This window comes from Tachysurus vachellii, chromosome 13 (assembly GCF_030014155.1).
Source record: "Tachysurus vachellii isolate PV-2020 chromosome 13, HZAU_Pvac_v1, whole genome shotgun sequence".
In the NCBI taxonomy this organism is placed as follows: domain Eukaryota; kingdom Metazoa; phylum Chordata; class Actinopteri; order Siluriformes; family Bagridae; genus Tachysurus; species Tachysurus vachellii.
This window is the reverse complement of record NC_083472.1, coordinates 5,212,915-5,237,332: the sequence shown is the minus strand read 5'-3', so window position 1 is coordinate 5,237,332 and position 24,418 is coordinate 5,212,915. Positions and strand designations below refer to the sequence as shown.

At 38.0% G+C, this 24,418-nt stretch overlaps 1 protein-coding gene across 1 annotated transcript; it reads right to left on the bottom strand.

Annotated features, from left to right (window-relative positions):
- Positions 1-228: 228 nt before the first annotated feature.
- On the bottom strand, positions 229-22,957 carry mapk8ip1a (mitogen-activated protein kinase 8 interacting protein 1a). Its single transcript, XM_060885915.1, has 11 exons — positions 22,851-22,957; positions 18,578-18,874; positions 12,154-12,235; positions 10,813-11,763; positions 9,544-9,619; positions 9,013-9,182; positions 8,791-8,894; positions 7,457-7,570; positions 6,193-6,263; positions 5,822-5,920; positions 229-3,212 (listed from the first exon to the last, which is right to left on the bottom strand). The coding sequence occupies exons 1-11, from the start codon at positions 22,947-22,949 to the stop codon at positions 3,140-3,142; spliced, it is 2,136 nt and encodes a 711-aa protein (XP_060741898.1). The 5' UTR covers positions 22,950-22,957; the 3' UTR covers positions 229-3,139.
- Positions 22,958-24,418: the final 1,461 nt, after the last annotated feature.

Below are 24,418 nucleotides of genomic sequence, written 5' to 3'. Positions count from 1 at the left end.
AATAACTAATTCTAACTAATGAAGTATGTAATAACTAATGATTGAAATTACTAACTCATAACTTATATGTATTTTATTATAAATATATATATATATATTTTTTTTCATTTGATTTGAGCAACATTCGCTTTACAGTTCTAGTGCAAAACTGAAATAACAGTTGCAATATGTTTGATTTATAAAATATTCTTTTAAACCAGTGAACTCAACAAAATCAGACTCCAGTGCAACATCTTTACAAACCAAGTTTAATTTCTAACCAGTTCCATAGTACAGTCAAGATCATCTGAAAATAAAAATAAAAACACCATGTACAATCAACACAACAAACAAAATGAATAGGCACAACTTGTGGTTTTGCGGGATTGATCTGAAGACACATACGGTCCAAACATCATCACTGTTCATAAGAAACATCTAGAAATCATGAGCACTGTTTTTTTATGCCCACTTTGATCCAGAATTTGTCTAAACTGGGTTAATTTGGTAAGTTAATGTGCTGAAGTCCCAGAACCCAGAACCCAGTTCCTTACAACGGTTTAGTTTAGTTTGAACAATAGATGTCTGAAAGGTCAACTAGATACACACTCTTTAAACCACTCACTACTCGCTCTCTGTCTCTGTCTCTGTCTCTCTCTCTCTCTCTCTCTGTCTCTCTCTCTCCTATTCACTCGTACACTCACTCACTCACTACTCTCTCACTCTCTCTGTCTCTCTCATTCACTCACTCACTCGCTCGCTCACTCACTCACCCACTCTCTCTCTCTCTCTCTCTCTCTCTCTCTCTCTCTCTCTCTCTCTCTCATTCACACACTCATTTACTCTCACTCTCTCTCTCTTTCTCTCTTTGTCTCTCAGTCACTCACTAACTCACTCGCTCTGTCATTCTATCTATCTTACTCATCTCACTCTCTCTCTCTTTGATTCACTCGCTCACGCATTTACTCTCGCTCACCCACTCACTCTCTCTCTATCTCACTCACTCACTCACTCACTCACTCACTCACTCACTCACTCACTCACTCACTCACTCAAAGGGTTAAATATTGCATACTCTTTGTGGCTAAGCTTCAGTTCAGATTAAAGTACATGCTGGTAAGGGTGTGTTCATTCCAAAATGCTTAAAAAAATGAAACCGAGCGTAGATTTGTGTGGATTCGCTCTTAATTCATTCTCCACCGTGCTCACCTGTTTACATGATGAGTCCAAACCTGTGTAACATGTACAATTACAATAAACCATTTGCTCTGAAGCTCAGTATATTTCTTTCATAAATATGATAGTCACCAAATTTCATAATAGTAAGAGGGATTTTTAAACATTTAACACTGTACATCACCCTCTGTTTAAATATGATTAATCTTTAATTAATATATTCGAGTGGCTGAATTATAGTACACTTTTATCATACAGTGCAGTCCATAAGTTACCATGCATATCAATGAAGTTGGAAATTCACCCAAAGCTAATGAGATTGCTGACTATTGTAGCTTGCAGTTAGCCAAACCATATTTTAGCATCTTGAATAGTTTGTTTTAAGAAAGAATCTTGAATAGTTTGTTCTTCTACCGCTTATCCGAACTACCTCGGGTCACGGGGAGCCTGTGCCTATCTCAGGCGTCATTGGGCATCAAGGCAGGATACACCCTGGATGGAGTGCCAACCCATCGCAGGGCACACACACACTCTCATTCACTCACGCAATCACACACTAGGGACAATTTTCCAGAGATGCCAATCAACCTACCATGCATGTCTTTGGACCGGGGGAGGAAACCGGAGTACCCGGAGGAAACCCCCGAGGCACGGGGAGAACATGCAAACTCCACACACACAAAGTGGAGGCAGGAATCGAACCCCGACCCTGGAGGTGTGAGGCGAACGTGCTAACCACTAAGCCACCGTGCCCCCGGGATAAAATTCAGACTGGTGGAAATATTTTCTTACTGTTATTTGTAGCATTTCCAAAACAATTAGCACCCTTTGTAAAGATGGGATCAAAAACCTCAGTACTAAAATTCAGTTGGTCTTTAGCAAAGTTTTAGAGCTTTTTTTAAGGGGGTGCCAATACTTTTTTGACATGTTTTTCTTAACATAATATCTCTGAAATGAAAGAAAATGAAATTAAAGATAAAAAGCTAGAAATCTGAACTGCTGGACTCGTTTGATTGACAGGTTGTTTAAAATTGTTGTTTAAAAATACACTGCTATTTTTTGGCAATATTTGTTTATTTGTTTATGGCATGTTGAGTTTAGTCCTTTTTTACAAGCACGTAAATGGGTTTTAAGATACGGAAAATTGTAAATAATTAGTAAAAAGTAAACAATTCGGACAGTCCAATTAAATCAAATTCTCAAATGCTGTCCACTGAGTAATTACACTTAAACAGCACAAGACCAAGCCATGGCACTACCACCACCATGCGTCAGAGAGTTGGTGTGTTTTAGCAATCTGTAACCGATTTCTTATGGACTGCACTGTATATGATGCATACATCATTCAACCTGTATACAAACTAAATAAAAAGAAAAGGTTGTGGAGGTTACATAAATTCAAAGATTTCATGGCCTGGATGCTTTTTAGGCATTGATACAGTTTGATGACTTTGAATATTGAAGCACACTGAATACAACATCCAACAACATGGTGCTAAACAACGGAAACCCAGCCCAGTGGATGTCGGCAGACTGACACTGTGACACTGAGACCTAGCTTGTTAACATTTGCTAGCATGCTAGCACGTGTCCCATTTTTCTAAGCAAAGTGCACGTGAACCAAAGCATTACAGTGAAGAAGATTTAATAATGTACAGAAACCCATTTGATTCGTTTTTTAGGACAGTGTGTATTTGGTTCTATGCAGAAAAATTATTGAATTTCTTCTATGATTTCTATGAATTAGAATCTAATTTTATAAATCATTTAAGACCATGTTGGAATTATCAGTGAAGGTTTTTTCTTGCTATTCAAAGTATGCATTAGCTAAAAACACACGTGTCTTTTATTTTAATCGTATGCTTTGTCTAAAATAGACATAAACATCGCAGCATGACATGTTAAGGAGATTTCTGTGACCCATCATGCAACACCTTGGATAATAGGATATACAGTAGTCCAAATGTACATGACAGAGCAAAGGTCATTCGAGGAAGATGTCCTCTGTGGGACAGGAGTACTCCATGTGTTCTTTGTAGTACTGCTGAAACGCTTTGCTGGAATAACGAAACAGAATCAGATTCAGATTAGAAAATGAAACTACAATAGCACTTCATTACGCAAGAAACAGAGTTCAGTGGCAGGTCTTCATTCATTCATTCATTCATTCATTCATTCATTTTCTACCGCTTATCCGAACTACCTCGGGTCACGGGGAGCCTGTGCCTATCTCAGGCGTCATCGGGCATCAAGGCAGGATACACCCTGGACGGAGTGCCAACCCATCACAGGGCACACACACACTCTCATTCACTCACGCACTCACACACTACGGACAATTTTCCAGAGATGCCAATCAACCTACCATGCATGTCTTTGGACTGGGGGAGGAAACCGGAGTACCCGGAGGAAACCCCCGAGGCACGGGGAGAACATGCAAACTCCACACACACAAGGTGGAGGCGGGAATCGAACCCCCAACCCTGGAGGTGTGAGGCGAACGTGCTAACCACTAAGCCACCGTGCCCCCCCAGTGGCAGGTCTTGCTATGCATAAACAACACAGGTTATTGATGGCATTATGGATTTTAATTTTCGCTTTTTATGGAGCTATACCTGCTACACATGCTGTCCAAAATGCTGTCTAATGCTGTCCAAAATGTATTCATCAACAGAGTGAACAAAATATTGCGACAAAAATTGGCTAAGAATTTCATCATACTTCATCACTTCATCATACTCATGTGTTCATCATAATTAATCCAATTAGGACACTGCATTAAATATTCAGTTCTTTATTATGAAATGTCAACATGTCAATCTCTGATCTTGTTTTAATTTGTACCTGTAGATGAAAGTGATGTATTTGTATGTAAACAACAAAAACACTTTGTTTTCTCTTATTAAACAAAAGAAGTCAACAGAAATTAGTATTTTATCTGAGGAAAAATTTAGGACACCCTGTGCACTAATAGCTAGTGTTTCCCCTTTGGCTGAAATAACCTCATTGAGACGTTTCTTGTAGTCATCTACCAGTTTGGTTTGTCCCACTCTTCAATGCAGAAGCTCTTTGCTCTCTGCTCCACTCTTTGCCCCACTCTTCAATGCAGAACTCTTTCAGCTGTGTGATGTTTGATGGGTTTTTTACATGCACAGTCTGTTTCAAATCATCACACAGGATCTCAATAGGAATTAGATCTGAGCTTTGGCTTGGCCATTCTAGAATTCAATGTTTTTTTTTTTTTTTTTTTTTTTCTGTTCAGCCAGTTTTTGGTGGATTTACTGGTATGTTTTGGGTCATTGTCATGTTTCAAGTTCCGGTTTCGCTTCAGCTTAAATCTTTTGACAGATGGTCTCACATGTTCCTCAACACTTCCACTGGTTTGAGGTTCTTTTGCTGAAATGCTGTACTGTATTTGGTTTACGTCATACATGCTCTCTGTTCTGGTCTCCAAATAATTCAGTTTGAATAACTCTGTAGGTCCTGTGATGATATTTTATGGTATTTGGAGACGTCTTTAAACATCTCGCGATCTGCTCTTGGGGTGAATTTGCTTGGACGTCCTGACATGGTTGTTGTTTTAAATCTTCTCCACGTGTAAATTATTTTCGGACAGTAGAATGGCTGATTACAAATTCTTTTGAGATCATTTTTTATGCCTTAATAGACTCATAAGCATCAACAATCTTCTTCCTAAAGGCCTCAGAGAGCTCTTCGGATCTCACCATGGTGATACGTCTCACTTCAACAATAAAAAGCAAACCAATCTAAATATCTGAGGTTTAAATTAAGACAAGCCTCCTTCAGAATGCTCTATAACTAATGTTCTAATCATTTACACCTGATGTGATACAGCTGTAGGAGATTTTATCCTTTTTACATACAAATATATGTGGGGTGTCCTTACTTTTTCCACACAAGAAATTAGATTTTTTTTTAAATGCATTTTACTAACCATTAAAAAAATAAGAATTTTCTTTCATTTTATTTATGTAGTTTTGTTACTTGAATCTTCCAATATTGTTGAAATGATGATCCACTCTACTCCACTCCATTCTACTCCTCTTCACTCTACTCTTCTCTACTCCTCTACTCTCTATTCTTCTCTAGTCTGCTATATTCTACTCCTCTCCTCTCCACTCTACTGTACTCGACTCCACTCTACTCCTCTCCATTCTACTACACTCCATCCTTCTTCTCTTCACTCTACTCCTCTCTACTCCACTCCACTCCACTTTACTATACTCTACTCAACTCTTCTCTCTACTTTACTCTATTCCAGTCTTCTCTACTCCTCCCTAATCTACTCCTCTCCACTCTACTCTTCTCTAGTCTGCTTTTCTCCACTCTACTCTACTCCACTCTACTCTCTACTCCATTCCACTCTACTGTACTTTACTCAACTCTACTCCTCTCTTCTCTACTCCACTCTACTCTACTCCACTCTACTGTACTCCACTCTACTGTACTCCACTCCACTCCACTCCGCTCTACTCTACTCTACTCTACTCCACTCCACTCTACTCCGCTCTACTCTACTCTACTCTACTCTACTCTACTCTACTCTACTCTACTCTACTCCACTCCACTCCACTCCACTCCACTCCACTCCACTCCACTCTACATAGATCCTTGCATCTTGAAACAAGTACATGAGGACACTTACCTGACAGATTCAGCCAGATATGCAGCATGCTCCTCTGAGAAGAACACATGGCAGGCGAACCTCTGGTGTGCTGGGTGTTTGGTGATGAGTCCAAAATACCTGACAAACAGATGGAACTTATGACTAGGCATGCACAGAATAAACATATTCATCCTTTATATGCCTTCTTTTCATTACATATATCCATTCCATATGTTGAAAATCATCAAGCCTACTTTTTAATTAGTATATTAAAATGTATTTTGGCCAATTTATTGTTTGGGAATATTTTTAAATTGTAAAAAAAAAAATAATACTTTAGAATACTGAAGATGATGAAGAAAATGAACAGACACTATCATTCTAGCTTTCGATTAGTTCATGTCACTCACTTTTTGTTCTTTGGATGGCATCCACAGAAAGAGATGTTCTTCAGCTGAAAGAAGTGACAGTATTTGTCACCCTGTAAAAGGAAAAGAGAAAGCAGGAATGAAGATCAGCAATAAAGATCCATGGGAAAAACCTAATTTGCTTATCTCAATCAAGAAAACCTCATTGACTGAATTTTCACTTCTCTAATATTAGCTCAGTTACAAATTGTATTTGCTTTCATTTTTACTGCAGACTGACAAAAAAAACTGCTGAGGAATAGAAAGTTTTGACTCAAATGTGATCCAAAGCAGCTCTAAAAATAAGAGAGCTTCCTTTCAATACAAATGAATAGTGGATAGAAAAATGAAACCAAAATAAATCATGTCAGAACCTTTTCCACCTGTATTGCATAATTACAACCTATATATTAAAGTGAAAAAAGAAAACAATAAGAATAATTTTATACTGAAAAAACTGCCATTTGCCAACTGTTTTCTAGAAAAGTTGTTTTTCAGTACTTCTTTGGATAGATAAGTGTTCTCATGTGGTAGAATAGGTGGTTAAGGTGTTGAACCACCAATCGGAAGGTTGCAAGTTCAACCCAAGTTCACCAATAATTGTACATTGATTAGTGATTATGTTAATATCACGTAATGTTTATATTTGTAATGAGTCTGTCTGTGTTTTGCCCTGTTTCTGTCTGCTGTCTTGCCCTGCTGTTAATTGTTTGCTCCGCCCACTCGTTTGTTGCCATGGACACTCATTGAACTCATTCATTCCCTCTTGGTTGTTGTCTTAGTTACTCATTGTCTCTGCTTTGTGATTGGTTCCTGTCTAATATATCTACTCTGTTTGTTCACTTCCCTGGTCGTTGTTGAATGTTGGTGTCTATGGTCCTGTTTCCTGTGTGCTCAGTGTTCTGCCCTGTTTTGCCTGCCCGTCTGTTTGCCTGTTTCTTGTTTTGGATCAATAAAAGACTGAACTGCATTTGGATCCTCACTCGCCTTTGTCTCATCGCGACAATATGGTCTTTTCTGTATTTAATGGCTATGGAGTAATAAGCTGAAAGGTGTTATGAACAGGGGAAAAAAAAACCATAAATCGTTTGTGATTAAGCAGAAACTCAGGACAAAAGCAAGGGTAATGTAAACAATCTGCCATTATGTGTTTCAGAATGAAACACAACCTTTATTTTTTTTTTTCAATTTAGCTATTTATAGACATCCATATCGTGCAATATTCAGTCACTTAAAGGAAGCTGAGTATGCTGATTTTCGCACGCACCCTTCCGGAAACCTCACACTCGTCCTGAACGATGATCTTCACTCCTCTTATGTTGATCTCCACGATGCACATGGAGGGAGGGTTGAACTGCATCGTTCTTCGGTTTGTGGCAATCTGAAATCCGCCAAAACATCATCACGGATTTTGCTCACACTATCTCACACTTAAAGAAACGATTACAGTGAAAAACGTCCCAAATCTATCAGTCATTACCCAGCCTGGATGTGCAAATGTGCCTCAATGCCATTTTCTGACTGTTGCTATTGTGCTATTCAGTAAGAGGCTTAACTCGAGAACAGGGTAATCAGGGCTGTGTCTCAATCACATACTCTGATCTAAGACTTAATAGTTTTTACTGTCTTATCAGGATAACCAAATAATTTGGTCAATGAAATACATGAGAGGTTTGTTAATGTTAAAAATTAAGGTGATGTAAACAATAATGTTGTGCAAACTGATTACATTTGATCAGATTTGCATCTAAGGTTTCTTAATACTTGTTTGGAGAGTTAAGTGTTCTTTGCTTCCTTTTCTGGACAGGAAACAGAGACGTTCTAGGAACCGGAAGGATCTAGATATAGTCTGTACAGAGGAATTAGTCTCTTTTTTGCTTGCTCTGTATTCCTCAACATCATTATGCATGATAAAAGAAGTGCTGATATGTAATAAACTAAAATGATCGGGGTGCCAATAATTGTTGCAAATCCCTTTAGCTAACGGTCCATCCTCTTTTTATTGTTTGTTAGTGCAAAAAAATTCCACTGCTTCACATTACATTTGTTCAGTACATTTAATCCATTAACCAGGTCTCTGAAGTGTGAACATGCTAAACAATTTTGTTTAGATTATGATTTAGATTTATGCTAGATTTATTGATTTAGTTAAAACTAAAAATTAACTGATTAAACTGTGGCTTTTTTTAAACAAAATAAAAGGTGAAGTTGATAAGGTGAGGTTTTCAGTGAGGAATAAAATATTATTTAATATTTAAGGAAATGTGTATATATATATATATATATATATATATATATATATATATATATATATAACATATCTCATGCAACACATTAAATGTATCTATAAATAGATTAAAATGTGTGGTTTTGTTCTATAATTCATAAAAAAAATAATAAATCCTTGGCAAAAAAAGATGAGGTGCTGTTAGTGGAAAATATGAGATGAGCTGTTTTATTCCTTACATAATAAACATTGCTTTAATGTTGCTCTATACATGTCATATGCCAGCACTAATAATCTGTTAGGATGAAGGTAAAGAGTAATAATTGAGATTGATCTGATGCTCTGTGTCGGTGTATATCATGCTTGTATTGTACCTTCTGCATAGCTGCACAAAGCACATCATTCCCTTTATGATATGGCACTTGAACAGAGCCCAGGAATTTCACCCAGAAGGTGTCTAGCCAGTCACTTTTGACCTCTGGAAAGAAAAGTAAAAAAAAATATATATAACCACAGAGCTGTAACCTGAGAAGAAATAACACTAAATTGTATTATACGTGATATTCACTCTATGCTTTTTTCAGGACATGTGGTACCTTTAGGCTGGTTGTCCTTGGTGATTTTAACTGCGTAGAAAGCCGGAAAAATGCCTCTGGAGCCGGTGCGCATGTTGTAGGCTTCACACCACAGATCCTCCGCTTGCATTTCCATCAACAACGGGTCGTCCGCCTCCAACTCCAGCTCATCCTCGTGCCTCGGGATGAACCTGGTAACCACAACAAATGCCTTCTTAAGAACATGTGCATTGTGCGTGTCTCACACACAAGCGAGAGTATTTTTGATCCCTGGTTTTGTCTAACACCGATCTATACAGATCTACAACCCTGTATTTGGACAGCTCCTAAGTTACAGACTTTAATTCCTACTGCCATTGATCCGTTTAAATTAAGAAAGAAGAAAAACTTGTTTGTTTCAAATCACAATGTTTAAAAATAAATTACAGTTAAATTTGAGATGTGCTTCTACTTCCTAATCAGTCCCAGCCTGGGGATTGTGCTTAATCTGAATGATATATGAGAAGAAGTAAAGTTTTCCTGGAGAGTAATAAAGATGAGAGAGGAACATGCCTGAACACTGCCCTGTGGCTCTGCTCTCTCTCCTCACCATCGATAATGCAGGAGAAAAGGCCAAAGGATTCCACACCTATGGATCAACAAACAACAAGTAAGTGACGTTCACCAAAAACGTCACAGGAACGTTACAGGAAAAAGTTGTAATTCTTAGAAATCCTAGCTTTATAATCAGATTATTATGGAAATGCTACAAGGCTTCATATTATGCCAGCTATGTCTTATATGCTTTTATCCTCAAAGCGCCGTTGAGAGCAGGTTATTATACCCATCTAACAGGAGCCGCACCTGATTCCACCTGTTTATTCAGTAAACCTTGGTTGTCACATGTAGCTTCTGCTTTGCTGGAATAAAAACCTTCACACCAGATCGGACACACCGCTTTAAACTTTAGAACGCCTTGTCAAAGGAATGTAAGGAATGAAACCGAGACTGTCGTAATGTTATAAAGCAACAATAAATTATACAGCGGTGTGATACGACACGCTGTAAAGCAAGGTTACTGTTAACACGGCATAACTTATTACTGCCCAGCATTAAACTCCTGCAGCCTTTTAATCCTCTTATATCACAACAAGAACTATACCACATACTTTTAAAATGCCTTTACAGATTATTTATAATTGTTATGTAACCTAAAGCACAAAATAAGCTACTTCCTTTTATCATTTAAATTATAGCAAATATAAAGACTCGTTGTTGAGAGACTTCGAAGCCCAAATACAAAGCACTAACGATGTAAACTATTTACAAAAATGTAAAATGGATTACTGACAGAAAACGTATCACATTAACAACTACACACTTTTTGTTTTTGGAGCATTTTCCAAACACTCTCTTTGTAAGTTGCCGCTACATAAACGATAACGTATTAGAACGAGCGAATTCATATAAACCTGTGATTGGCCGTATAGATGGAACTGCCGTGAGAACTGATGTGTTGCAAAATTCTAACTAATCAGATTTAAGAATTCAACAGCATTGTGGTATAATTAAAGTTTTCTCAAAGTCTGACTACACAAAACACCTGAAAGTAGTAAAAAATTTTCCCAGGGAATGTAAAAGGGATGACTGAGGCGGAAAAGGGCCTCATGGATTTAATATTCTCAGGGAAAAAGGACCGCTTTTGTAAAAGCCTAAAAGCCTAAAGTTTAGATCATTATCAAAAGGAGTGCCACAAGTCTGCATTTTTGGACCAATGTTAGTCTTTATTTTTAAGAAAAATGAGTGCACTAAGTATTTGTTAAAGAAGTGTGATCCACCCACCAGGAAAGCGCGGACGTCTGTTTATGAAGACGTTGAGGAATTTGCGCGAGCGAGGCACGTCTGACGTGGTGTCAGTGGCAGAGTCTGTGGACAGACCGGAAGTGTCTCTGTTCAATCCTCCTGCACCTGACTCTTCCTCGTCGTCGTCTGCATCATGATCCTCATCGTCATCGTCGACAGCCGACTCGTAGACGGTGTTGTCGCTGTCGCTGTCGTAGCCTTGGTAACACTGCTTTAGACTAACCAGCTCCAACTTCGAGTGCTCGTCCACCACCAGGGTGTATTTCACCGAGTCGTACGTCAGTCCCGAGGCGTCCGTGCTATCTGCTGCCTTCACAGCTGCCGTGTCGCCTGTTTTTGTACTGGAAACAGAGTCTGCTGCCTCACTGAGGCTATCGGTCCTGCACGGAGGTGTTGGAGCGTACACTTCATCCTCTTCGCTGATGGATGGGTTGGTACGTTCGGCTAGGGAATGGAAATGCAGCGGAGGGAGTTCAGTATCGGAGCTGATGGACATGCGATTGCTGTCGCTGCTCTGGGAAAGGAAAGGTCTCTCCTGCTCAGCACCCACTGGTGACAACTGGATGTCCTGCCTCGTCTCCTTACTCTTGTCCTTGTTTTTATCCGAGTTGGGGTGTGTATACCCGTTTTCTCCAGGGTACTGTACATGTTCCCGGCATCCATTAACGGAGTTATAATGGGATTTCTCCTTGCTGACAGTCCCGGTCAAATTCCCATCCCTGGTCGTGTCCTTCATGGTTGCGTGATTGGACACCGGGACTGTACAGATGTTGTTACCCACACTGTCAGAAGGTTTATCCTGTTTCTTGCAGTTAGACACAGGAGCTTTGTTTTTCATAGATGCAGCCGGCTCACAAACCAACCGGCTGCTGGCTTGGACCTTGTCCCCATCGACGGGGGTAACACGTTCACATGTGGCTAGCTGGGCCCCTATTACACACAGCGGATTATATTAGGTAATAGCACTAACAGGAAGAGGATTATGCAGGAAAAAAGCCCCAAACAATTACGCATACATGCAGGAATGGTCTGCGTCCTTATTTTAACTTTCAGTTAAGATCAGAAACTAAAATTAGGGAAAAGAAATCTGTTTTTGGTGCCACTCAGAACGTTCTGTTTTTTTTGCCACAAGGCCTCATGTGAACTTGTGGCCTATTATGATCCTGTTAAATTATTATTCATTCCAAAAGAAGAAAAACATATCATATGACCCATCCTGTTGAGTTTTCAGTATAATACACAAAATATGATTATCTAGAATCTAGCATGCTATAAACTAACAATCAGATATTCATGAAGAAGGGCAAGACTTTGGCTTACCCTTTATGTGAGGTGAAGCTGGATGGGACTTCTTCTCTTTCCTTCTGTCTTTTTTACCAAAAGAGTTATTATTAATTGTGTCCTGAGGGAAAAGAGAGGAAACAAAATGCTGAGATGTAGAGAAAAGAAATCGTAGAGCTTTAAAACCATGCTCTTCAGAAAATGTCGACATTTTAATGAACATTTTACTTCCTTCTGTCATTTTACATTGAATTCACAGTCCAGTAGTTAAAAAATACTCAGTTGATACATTCATTGAGACATTATTAGTTTACACACCATTTACTTTATGCTAAGAAATATCAAATATGAATCAGTAAGCATTGATATTGATATTGAGTCCACTTTTTTTGTTATAGATTTTGTATGTTTTTAGTAACTACAGAGCTTTCAGTATTTCACACAGAAATACTCTGCTGTGACGTGAGCATGACTGAGCTTCAGGGAAGAGGAATTATCGGTGCTTTACTGCCCTCTTAGTACTTGCTGACTCACTACCACAATGCAATGGGCATCCCACCCTCCATTTCCATGGAAACAGGGGCACAGAAGTGTGTGTGTGTGTGTGTGTGTGCGTGTGTGTGTGTGTGAGCATATGGCATGATGGTGATATGGAGAAGGACACAGATTCGTGATGTGTCTCAGTTCTTCTTTTGTAAAAGATGATTTTGTCTCAGAGAAGAAGAAAAAAATTACAACAATTACAAGAAATGTCAGATCTCTGAGTCTTGTGCTCTTGTTTTAAGCCATCTGCTATGAAATTTGCAGAATTTCAATACTCCACCTCAGCCTAAGGCAAGGAAGTGGACAGCAGGGGTCTTTGTAATATACTGGCAGGCTTCACTACCAAAGATCCATCTATACGCAGCTCCGAACGGCTATAAAAAGCACAAAAGACAGGATAAAGGAGTGCATGTAGACTCACTGGCTACTTTATTAGAAACAGCTTTATATTCATACAATTGATCTGTTTAGTCAATTATGAAACAGCGAAACAATGCAGATAGAGATCACGAGTTTAAGTTAATGTTCACAACATTAGAATAGAGTAAAAAATGATCTCGGTGACTTTGACTGTAACGTTGTTGTATTCCAGACAGAGCTAATCTCCTGGGGTACTAGAGTTTACACAGATTGGCACAAAAAAAAACCCCAAAAAACATCCAGTAGTAAGAAGTACAGTAAGATAAAGAGTAAGTAAGATAACCGCTCTGTACAACCGTGGTGAGAAGAAAAGCATCTCACAAAGCAGAGCACATCAACACGTCAGGCAGATGGTCTACGACAGCGGTGTCCAAGCTTATCCGGAAAGGGCCGGTGTGGGTGCAGGTTTTCATTCCAACCAAGCAGAAGCCACACCAGAGTCTACTAAAAGCCAAGAACAACTGATTAAACAGGTGGAATCAGGTGTGGCTTCTGCTTGGTTGGAATATAAACCTGCACCCACACCGGCCCTGGTCTACGAGAGCAGAATATTACGTGCACAGATCTCAGTTTACAGAAACAGGACAGTTGTAAAAAACAAAAAAAAACAAAAAAAAAACAAAAAAAAAAAAACAAGAAGCATTTCTCTAAAGAAAAGCAAAATTAATAAATTTATTTAATTAATAAATAAAATGATAGAAATAAGTTCATCAACAAGAAAATGAAAAGCATGAAATTGGTACAAATGTCTCGAATTAGGCTTAATAATCTTATATTTGAGTTATTTTATCTTTTTATAAGGAATACAAGATGTTTCTAATTATGGCAATATTTTTACTAATTCTTTTTTTTTTTCATTCGATGCACAGCTCTTATGATGGCACTGGAGATTCAGACAAACAAGTGAGATGACAACAGTATGCTAAAGCAAGCTACACATTCCAACTTATCTTAGCTCTGAATATGAAACTGCTTGTGTATCGAGGCTCAGCTTAGGATGAGAGCAGGACTCCAAAATTCCAGACAAATCGCATCAATGCTCATCATATCCAAGGGCTTTGAAATGGTTATTTTCCTGTCCCATGACAAGCACGGATAAAGGATTAACAGTCAGAGTGCAGAATCAGGCAGTGATTCCTCCAGGCATCATCACGCTGCTGACCTGGATATGACTCATACTCAGGCGGTGCAAAATATTGCAAAAATAAATGTTTAAAAGACTTGACGCTCTACAGCACTTCGAAGAAACTGCTGCTTTTCTGCTCCAGTCTACTGGGCCTTATATCATCAGAATGGCCTACACAGTGTGTAAAAAACTCTAGCTAGTGTGCTAACAAGGACATAAAAGTCATTTGGTATGGATTTTTTCAACTAAATGCATTAAATGCTCAGGGTTTTCTTTTGCATTTCCTTATCACAGTTCTCATTCATTTTTTGAGAAGAACTGCAGGTCAATTTGGGGAAAGTTCAATGCTTTTAACTACATTTGAAAAACACTGAGTGTATTACGTTTACAAAGCCACTGCAGAGGAAGCCAGCACAAATACCAATGTTCATAGTGTTAATAAAATGTTCACAAAACTTATTCTCATTGTTGAATTGAACAGAACCCTAGAAAATATATCGGATTAATTCATTTTCCTAAATTAAAAACATGGACTGATTCTATGCTTAAATATAAAAGCACTGAGATGATGTCTTAAGGTATAGAAATACAGTATTGCTTTTAAAAGTATTAGCACCCTTACTGTTATTTGGTGAAGCCTACTCTAGACAGCGTTTCTCTTCCTGTTGAAGGTTGCTGAAGGATTTCAGTTGATTTCTATATAAAGAAGATTTTCAGCTTCTTTATATTATTACTTTTGTGCATGTGGATTTATTGTTTACACCTAAACTTTCCAACAGGGATCAAATTAAACCTTGTGTTTAGAATGGAAGTTCAATAAACCAGCCACTAAAGAGCCTCAAACTATCACTGATTCACTCTCATGTTGAACTTTTGGTAGAAGACAGATGTCTAATTATATAAAGAATATATAATGAAGCTTTTTACCCCTTCTTCATTTTCCTCCTCCTCAGGGTGTGCTCAGGGGTCTAGATCCGTGTCAAATTTCCTCAATGCAAAGTTCTCAATGCATTTTTAATGCATTACTAACAAACATTGATCTCATTTGCTTTGAAACTTCTTAGGTTTTTCCCATGTAATGGATGGCAAGGGGATTTTACATGTATGCAAACAGGAAAAACCCTGGAAATCAGAACAACCCCAGGAAAACCAAAAAGCCACATGAAAACAGAATAACCCCAGGAAAACAGAATAACCCCAGGAAAACAGGACAACCCCAGGAAAACAGAATAACCCCAGGAAAACAGGACAACCCCAGAAAAACAGAATAACCCCAGGAAAACAGAATAACCCCAGAAAAACAGAATAACCCCAGGAAAACAGGACAACCCCAGGAAAACAGAATAACCCCAGGAAAACAGGACAACCCCAGAAAAACAGAATAACCCCAGGAAAACAGGACAACCCCAGAAAAACAGAATAGCCCCAGAAAAACAGAATAACCCCAGGAAAACAGGACAACCCCAGAAAAACAGAATAACCCCAGGAAAACAGGACAACCCCAGGAAAACCAAACAATCCCAGGAAAACAGAATAACCCCAGGAAAACAGGACAACCCCAGGAAAACAGGACAACCCCAGGAAACCAGAATAACCCCAGGAAAACAGGACAACCCCAGGAAACCAGAATAACCCCAGGAAAACAGGACAACCCCAGGAAAACAGATTAACCCCAGGAAAACAGGACAACCCCAGGAAAACAGAATAACCCCTGGAAAACAGGACAACCCCAGGAAAACAGAATAACCCCAGGAAAACAGAATAACCCCAGGGAAACCAAACAACCACAGGAAAACAGGACAACCCCATGAAACAGGACAACCCCATGAAACAGAATAACCCCAGGAAAACAGGACAACCCCAAATGCCTCTCACAGAAACATTAGCATGCTTTCCTTACAACAGCAGCAACAATAAAGAGGTTTTATTTACAAAATAAAACTGGCCAAATACTCAAATGATAGCAACTCTTCTCCAAAGGCATGACAGCCATTTTGTTTATTTCTAGTACAGCATAAGATTATGACTGAAGGGGAAAACAAAGTGGGAAAAAGACATGAACCCATATCGGATTCTAAGCATGCAATAATAATGTAGAAATACAGAAAGCAGTAAAATCCAGGTCAGACACAGCCAGCGCTTCATACATCACTTGCACTTGGAGTATGACAGATTTGGGGAAGCAGATTAAAGAAAAGGTTCAACAATTGCTCACTTTTCCTCCTCTGAGACTAATTACTAGCCGGTCTTGAGGCTATTCCTAAAGCTATATCTCCTCAGCTATTAAAAGCTTCCATTTTGCCCTAATTTAGTCTAATTACATCATATCCTGTATATGTTACTGTAACATAAGAGCTCAGCCCACTCTAATCAGGAAGCAATTGTTTGGCAAAAAATCATTTCTTCAAATGTTTGCTTCAAATAATATTGTTGAACTATAAAATATAATTTGTAATTAAACAACTAGTAAATAAGCAAGATTTTGAATAATCCAGTCTTTTGTCTTGCGTGTATCTTGTATCTTGTATCTTGTCTTGTAAAATCAAACCCTGATTCTGGTCATCCAAGATGGCTGCCTACATGTTGTTCTAGCATTCAGCTACATGAACCATCTGCTCATTTTTTTTTTTTTTTTTTTTTTTTTTTTTTTACAGATTACAGTAAATTGTCCTCAACCAATCAGCAAATCTAAGTGACAATACGAATAGACCGGTGTGTGGGAATCAGCTGTTTCCAATAACACATTATGATTAATCTCCAGTTTAAAAAACACACTAAAACCAGTGCAAATTCTACCCCTCTTGTCATATACTGGTTTCCAGTGTGCATTGTGTTCATTTCTCACTTGTGCTTTTGAGTACGCCTGCCTGAAGGTGCAATCACAAGGAATTTATTGAAGAATAATGTTTGAAGAAGAAATATTTAGGTGTGCCCAACAGACTGCAGGACTGAGATTATTTGGATATAGTGCTCAGAGTTTGTTCTTAAACGCCCTACATCTGACATCTACAGAGGTTTCTGCATAAATGCCAACGGACCCAAATACAGATGAGTGACAAATTAAAGGAAAAATACGTAGCTAACTCTAATTTGGCTTCGCTTGTCCTCTAGCAGTTCTTTATACTATGATGAAACATTTCTATCCAGTTGGAAGTGGGAGTGGTCTCTTCCAGCATGACTCCGCCCACATCCACAGAGCACCGAGATTCACTAATTGATGTAAATCATATGCTATGACCTTCACATTCAGCAGATTTCAACCCTAATGAACACCTACTGTACAGAAGATGTTTTAAAAAAAGGTTTCAGAAAGCAATCACAAACGATTACTTACATTAGTGATTTATTTTTTAGTATATACTGTAACATTATGTGACATTATATATATGTTTTGTATATATACCACTGGTGACATTTAACAACACGAGTACGTAGTCATATCATGGGGAATCGAGTCCCGGAAAATATTTTATGCCATTTGGGAGTTTACATTTTGTACATTTATTCATGATAAATATTAATAGAAATCACTTTCAAATCAAATTACTGTTTGAAAGATGAAAAAAAAACCAACATCCTCCTATAATAAAAATCCATTTCATGCTAAGCGCTTTCATTAAAACGAATCTTTCATCTTGCTCGTCTGTATGAGATAATCTGGAATATCCTCCTGACCACACGAGCAAAGATTGCACTTCTCAGTGGTGGTCTAATCTCCTCCTTCATTTGCCTTTTGACCCCTGCAGGTCATGGATTTGATTCAACACTTCCTGCCTGATTCCATTACACAGAAGCGGAGGAGGAGGAGTGTGATTCATAGCGGGTGGGCCACAGGGGGGAGCATGAGCCACGTCGTCGGCAAAAACAGCATCAAGCTCAGCCTTAGTATCAGCATCAGCATCATTCAGGCCAGGAGTCGGAGCAGCACAATCCATCAAGCTTCTACACTTCATCACTGAATAGCACAGAATTTGATTAGGAGTGTGTGTTAATGATGCTAGTGAGAGTACAGCTTCGCTTTCTGTACCAAATATCCTCAATTCTACAGAACCTGGTTTATTATACACCCATGATCGGAAGATCCAATCGCCTCATAAACACATATACAGTCCACACACACACATACACACACACACACACACACACACACACACACACACACACACACACACACACACACACACAAACACACACAAACACACACACACATACACACATACACACACAATCTCCCAAGCTTTCTACACCAAAATCTACCAAGAGACCAGCTGTATAAAGATCTCATCACTTAACACGTCCACACACACCGACACACTGAAGCCCAAGCTTCTCACGCACCCACACTCCCTATACTCCAGCTGTCACCCTGCTCACCTGAGTCCTTGGCACCTGCGGGAACAGATTAAGGGTGGTGGGTCTCTTGGGCCGGTACGTATCCATGGCGGCGATCAGTGACCGCTCTTCCTCTCGGTGCTCATCGATGAGCAGCAGAGGCCTCTCCTCCTCCTCCTCCTCCTCCTCCTTCTCCTCTTCTTCGTCTTCTCCTCCTTCTTCCTGGGTGCCTCCCTCAGCATCTATCAGGTCCAGCTGAAGCATCTCCTTCTGCAGCTCCACGGCCCCCCTCCTCCGGCCCATGTCCCTGCTTCTATTGGATGGACAAATCATGTGTTCCTGGGAAGGAGAAACCAGAAGAGTAGTTAGAGGGGGAGCTGAGGCTCAGCCAATCAGAACGCAGTGATGATGTCATCCCGTGACTTGGAGCCTCGGAGGATGTGCAGAAAGCTAATGCAATCACAGAGGACAAAAAGCTGCAGTCCACTAACACAGATCTCATTTTGATTTTATATATTAACATTTTACATATTTACATTATATAGAGTATACCAGTATATAGATATTCATACCCCTTTGGTATTTATAATACTTATAGATTTAAATTTCACCATATTATATACAAGGAACCATACTGTAGGTTTGAAGTTTTTGGATTTCAAATTGTATTCATAAAAGTAATTATAATAACAGACAATGTCACATTCGCAGATAAATATAAAACTGTATTTTCATGCAAAAACAACATTTTTTACATTATATGTTATACAAATTCTTTATACATAATATATAATATTAATTTAATATATATATATATATATATATATATATATATATATATATATATATATATATATATATATATATATATATATATATATATATACTGGTAGTATAATATATAATTATATAATTATCTGTAATTACTGTGGTATTTAATATATTCATTATTGTTATTATTATTATTATTATTATTATTATTATTATTATTATTATTATTATTATTATTTATCCAGCACATTTAATAAAGAAAAAATAATGATTATTAATATTATTATTTATTCAGTATGAATATATATATATATATATATATATATATATATATATATATATATATATATATATATATATATATATATATATGTTTAGAAAAAAAAGTAGCTTTTATTATTATTTCACCATTATATCAGTATTTGTTATTATATAAATCAATACATCAGTCTGTTTTATACCCATAATAGCCACTTTAAAAATTTAAAGGTACTTAACGTTACTTGTGCCTGTTTGGATTAAAATGGCTCAGGTCATGTGACCAACGGTACACATTAAATATTCATACGTAATCGTATGTTTGTCTGAAACCACGCTTTTACTATCCGTTTTTTGATTGTCAACTTTTCCCTATTTTACACCGTGTCCAAAGAGAGGAGAGGATCCAGCATGCTCCTGAAATCCCACAATGCACTGTTCAGAATTGGTGTCCAAATGACACACCAACAACCATAATGTGCTTCAGTGTGTGCAGGGAATATGGAGAACTGAAGCAGTAAGACAACCTCATATTTAATTTATAGCTGGTCTTTCAGTAAAAACACATTAAAGACTCTTTAAATGTAGACACATTAGCTGAGGTACAGAAGCTAGTTATAAAAATAATGATAATTATAATCGTCTTTTTTATAATAATAAAAACTACTGACTATCGTTATGAGTATGTAATATGCAAGGAAGAAAATACTTGAAGCCGAATTTCTGTTACTGTTTTCACACCAAAGATTAGAACCTATAATTTAATCAAATATGACTTTCAATGTTGAGAAAAACATTTACAATACAAATTTTAAGTGAAAACTTTGTTGCTATAGAAACAATAAAGCGTTAGAATTAATATAAACCTGGGATCTGGACTCTATCTGGATCTATACTTCAGAATTCAACAGCACTGTAGATTAATAATTATAATTAAAGATTACAATGTTTTATAGCATTAAACGGTGTCTCTACGATATTTATGGATGTCTCCAGGAATATACACAAAATCAATGGAGGTTTTTGAAATTTAGCGCAGATTTGGACCAAATTGTATCTTGTAATGTCATCATAGCTTTATCCAGGCAAACATAAAAGAAATGTGAAACAGTTCATTATTTGTGCAATAACACGAATGCTATAATGCTAACTGTGCATGTTTGTGAATTCTCTGACGTCTCGGGCCTGGTCCCATTCGTCTGACTCTGAGCTCAACTTCCTTCATTAACGTTTGTGATTAAAGCTGAATAAATGGCTTTGGCTCTGTCTGAAAACAGCACATCTGCCACAGCCACTTCTCCTCACACACACTCGAGTGAGAGGAGGACCGGCTCTGCATTCACTAAGACAGGAAGCCGGAAACCAGCAAGCTCCTCCAAGGAGAATCAGATGACCCACAAAAAAACATTTTCCCTGCAGGGGACAACCGAATGTGAAGCTCTGCACAACGAGAGCTGCTCTTGCAGTACAGTAACACAAACTCTCAATACAACAGGCTAACATGCGACTTTAGAAAGTGTCATTAGTATGATGCTGTAATTATGTGATGTGTGAGATTTAAAGTGTGGCTAAATAAAATCTCACCTGCTCCATTTTCTCCACCAAAATGTGCAGCGTGTGATGTGATGTCATAGCAGAACGGATTTATCAGTAAAAGGAAGTTTATGACCGTCTATGGAGATTTTGTTATGTCTATCCATAACTCTCGGCCTGTCTGTGATACTATGCCAGTTAGCTGTCGGATTGTCCTTCTGATCCTCTGCTCGTTTGTCTGACACGTTTTTATCAGTTGGTCTGATAAAGTGTGTTTTTATCAATCTGTTTGTCTGACCATCCATTTGTCCACCTATCTATGTATTAGTCTGTCGATTTATGCATCAACCCGTCCATCTATCTCTCTTTGTCCACTCGACTATTTAATGTTTGTCTTATCAATCCATCCATCCATCCATCCATCCATCCATCCATCAATCCATTCATCCATCCATCCATCCATCCATCCGTTTGATTCTCTGTGTATCTTTGTCAGTTTATCTATCCATGTGCCCATCCAAACATATGCCCATACATAAATCTGTCTGTCTGGCAGCCCTCTATACATCTGTCTATCAATCTATCTGTTTATTTGTCTCTCTGGCTGCACATATATTCACCTGTCCTTTGTTGTTAATGTATTTGTCTTTCTTTCCATCTTTTTTCACTCTTTCCCTTTTACCTCTCAGCCTGTCTAGTTTTTCCTACTTTGTATGTCTGTGCTTTTTTCTATTTTTCTGACTGTCTGTCTTTCTATCTCTCGTTCTTTCTGTTCAAATGTTGGTTTGCCTTTTTCCTTTACCTTGTCTGTTTATCTGTCTGTCTATCTCTTAATCTGTTTACCTAACAGGCAGTCCATATTTTTGTTGTTATTTTAGTCTCTATCCTTCAGTCTCCATGTCTCTGCCTCTTCAGTTATCTCTCTAAAATTCTGTCTATATTTATATTTAAATACAAACACATACTGTCTGTCTGTCTGTCTGTCTGTCCATTTTTTGCCTGTCCCTCTCTCTTTCTATCCACATGCCTATCTGCTTGTATAACTATCAGTCTGTCTGTTCAGCTTTATGTCTTTCTCTCCGTTCATCCATCCGTCCCTCCATATCCTCCCCCTCTCTCTTTTAAATCTGAATTGCTTCTCAGAATTGAAAAGCTGGCCTTTTAAACAGCATGTCACGTGCCTTGTCACATCTTACATCTATTCTTTCATCTATTCTTTTTTCTTTTTTTTTTTGACTTGACTCAAAAGAATTGGATAAATCTGGTATACACTGAACTAGGTAGCAGAGTTTGTCTAAGTCACTTTTCCTTTGCTTTAAGGTTTTCCTCGGGGTGCTCTGGTTTCCTCCCCCAGTCTAAAGACATGTTTTGTCAGATTGGTGTTTGACGTTTTCATCATCATAGCCATCGCTGATCATCACAGTGACGCACGGCAGTACGAGATATTGATCACAGCTGATCTCGCGCCATGATGAGACGCCAATAACGTTCAACCATATATAGATCTTTCTTTGGCACAACCCCCTCTAGATCTCATACATTTCCACACCTTAACTGCTCCCTACACACATCTTTTCTTTTACAATCCAGAATAGACGGTATAACAACTCTAAGCACATAGCTGGATAATATAATCTAAGCACATAGCTGGATAATATAATCTAAGCACATAGCTGGATAATATAATCTAAGCAAGTTGAAGTTAAAGTACGGCTCGTTCCGTAATTCTCTAATTTTGGTAGGTGAGTTTTACCTGAATATCAAAGTCACGGTGGCTCAGAAGGCCAGCATTCTCATCCGTGATCTCCGTCACCTCTGACAGGTCATCGTCTTCATACTCATCCAGACTCATGTCATAAGTGAGCCTACACACACACACACACACACGAATATTACAATAAATATTTAAAATAATGTTTAAAGTTCATATAACTTACAAGCAATACTTTTTTCCAGAATTACAAGTCTTATGCAATAACCACTTGTGTCTTTGCTTTTCCAAATGATGATGGAGAACGAAAAGATTCCCAACAGATATGAATTTGTCACTGTCAACTGCTCAGGTGTATAAATAAGATAATTATAAACGGATCTGGATAAGGATGCTGTAAATAATGCTGTAAATTTAAATCTTCATGCAATATCGGGGCTCAGATTTATAACCTACTGTCTAGGTGAATCATGGTCCAAAGCATCCTGGGACCAAAAACATCATATAAGATCACGTCAATTTGTCTCTTAACGTGATATGAGCGAAGTTCAGCTAATGTTCAGCCTCCAGATCTGTGTAACATCACATGCATTAGCGCAACAATCAGCCAAGCTGAGAACGACGTTAATGGGTCCCATTATCACATACGCACTCCGAAAAAAAAATCATTTCCTTATTATAAAAATCACACAAACAATGAGTAACTATACTCGTATTAAAGAGAGCGTACATATTTCTTATATATTCTTAAAGTGAGATGGATCCAAGTTTTGGTTTTGTTCACAATAATGTAGGTTTTGTACAAAAACACAACCTCAACGAATGACTGACTGACTGACGCCCTGGGCGGGACCTTCGTTAGCTTCTCCACTGCACACATTTAATGCAGACATTTCATTTCATAAAACTGGAGCATTTTTCCTACATTTCCGACAATTCAGTTCCACCTAATTATAACACCCAGTGACATCATAAAATGCAAAAATATATCTAATAATACTGTTGATGCTTAGATTTTTTTCCAGTGCATCAGCAGAGGAGCATTAGGTCTCAAAAAAGACCAGGTGAAACACTTCCTTGTCACTTCAACACTCCACTAAATAGGACAAATAACTGAAGAACCGACGGAGAAATTGAACCTCCTGTCAGATGTGTGGCTTTTAAATTGTCTGGAAAGTTTCTAGTGACAGAATTGACAATGAGAGTATGATCATAATCAAATCAAATCAAATCACCATATTGCATGTGGACCTGTAATAAATTCCAAGTAAAATAAAGAATAATTTTATATAAATACATTAAAAAATACATAAATGTGCAACTGAAAGGAATGACGAAAAAAACGAGCAAAATGATTGAAATTATTGATAAAATGAAACCTTAATAACAAGCGACTAAAAACTATTTTCTCTATATAAAAATTTATTAAATATTTATCCAGAAATAGCATTTGCTTTGCTCAAATTCCTCTTGTGATATAATGTACGTGCGTATCGTGCATCCCTGTGAGTCGCCCAATTATCTGCTGTACTGTCTCATCCACCTGATCTGGGAGAACTTCATCCTAGTAAGCTACACTATTTCTGCACTCTTCACGCTGATCTGAGGTC

Bases quoted from the DNA above. Each gene is read 5' to 3' on its own strand.
- mapk8ip1a (XM_060885915.1), bottom strand. From the start codon at position 22,949: ATGAGTCTGGATGAGTATGAAGACGATGACCTGTCAGAGGTGACGGAG. The intron at 18,875-22,850 runs GTAAAACTCACC...TCTCCTTCCCAG, and splicing joins ACCGTGACTTTGATATTCAG to GAACACATGATTTGTCCATC. The intron at 11,764-12,153 runs GTAAGCCAAAGT...TGTGTGTAATAG, and splicing joins AGCTTCACCTCACATAAAGG to GGGCCCAGCTAGCCACATGT.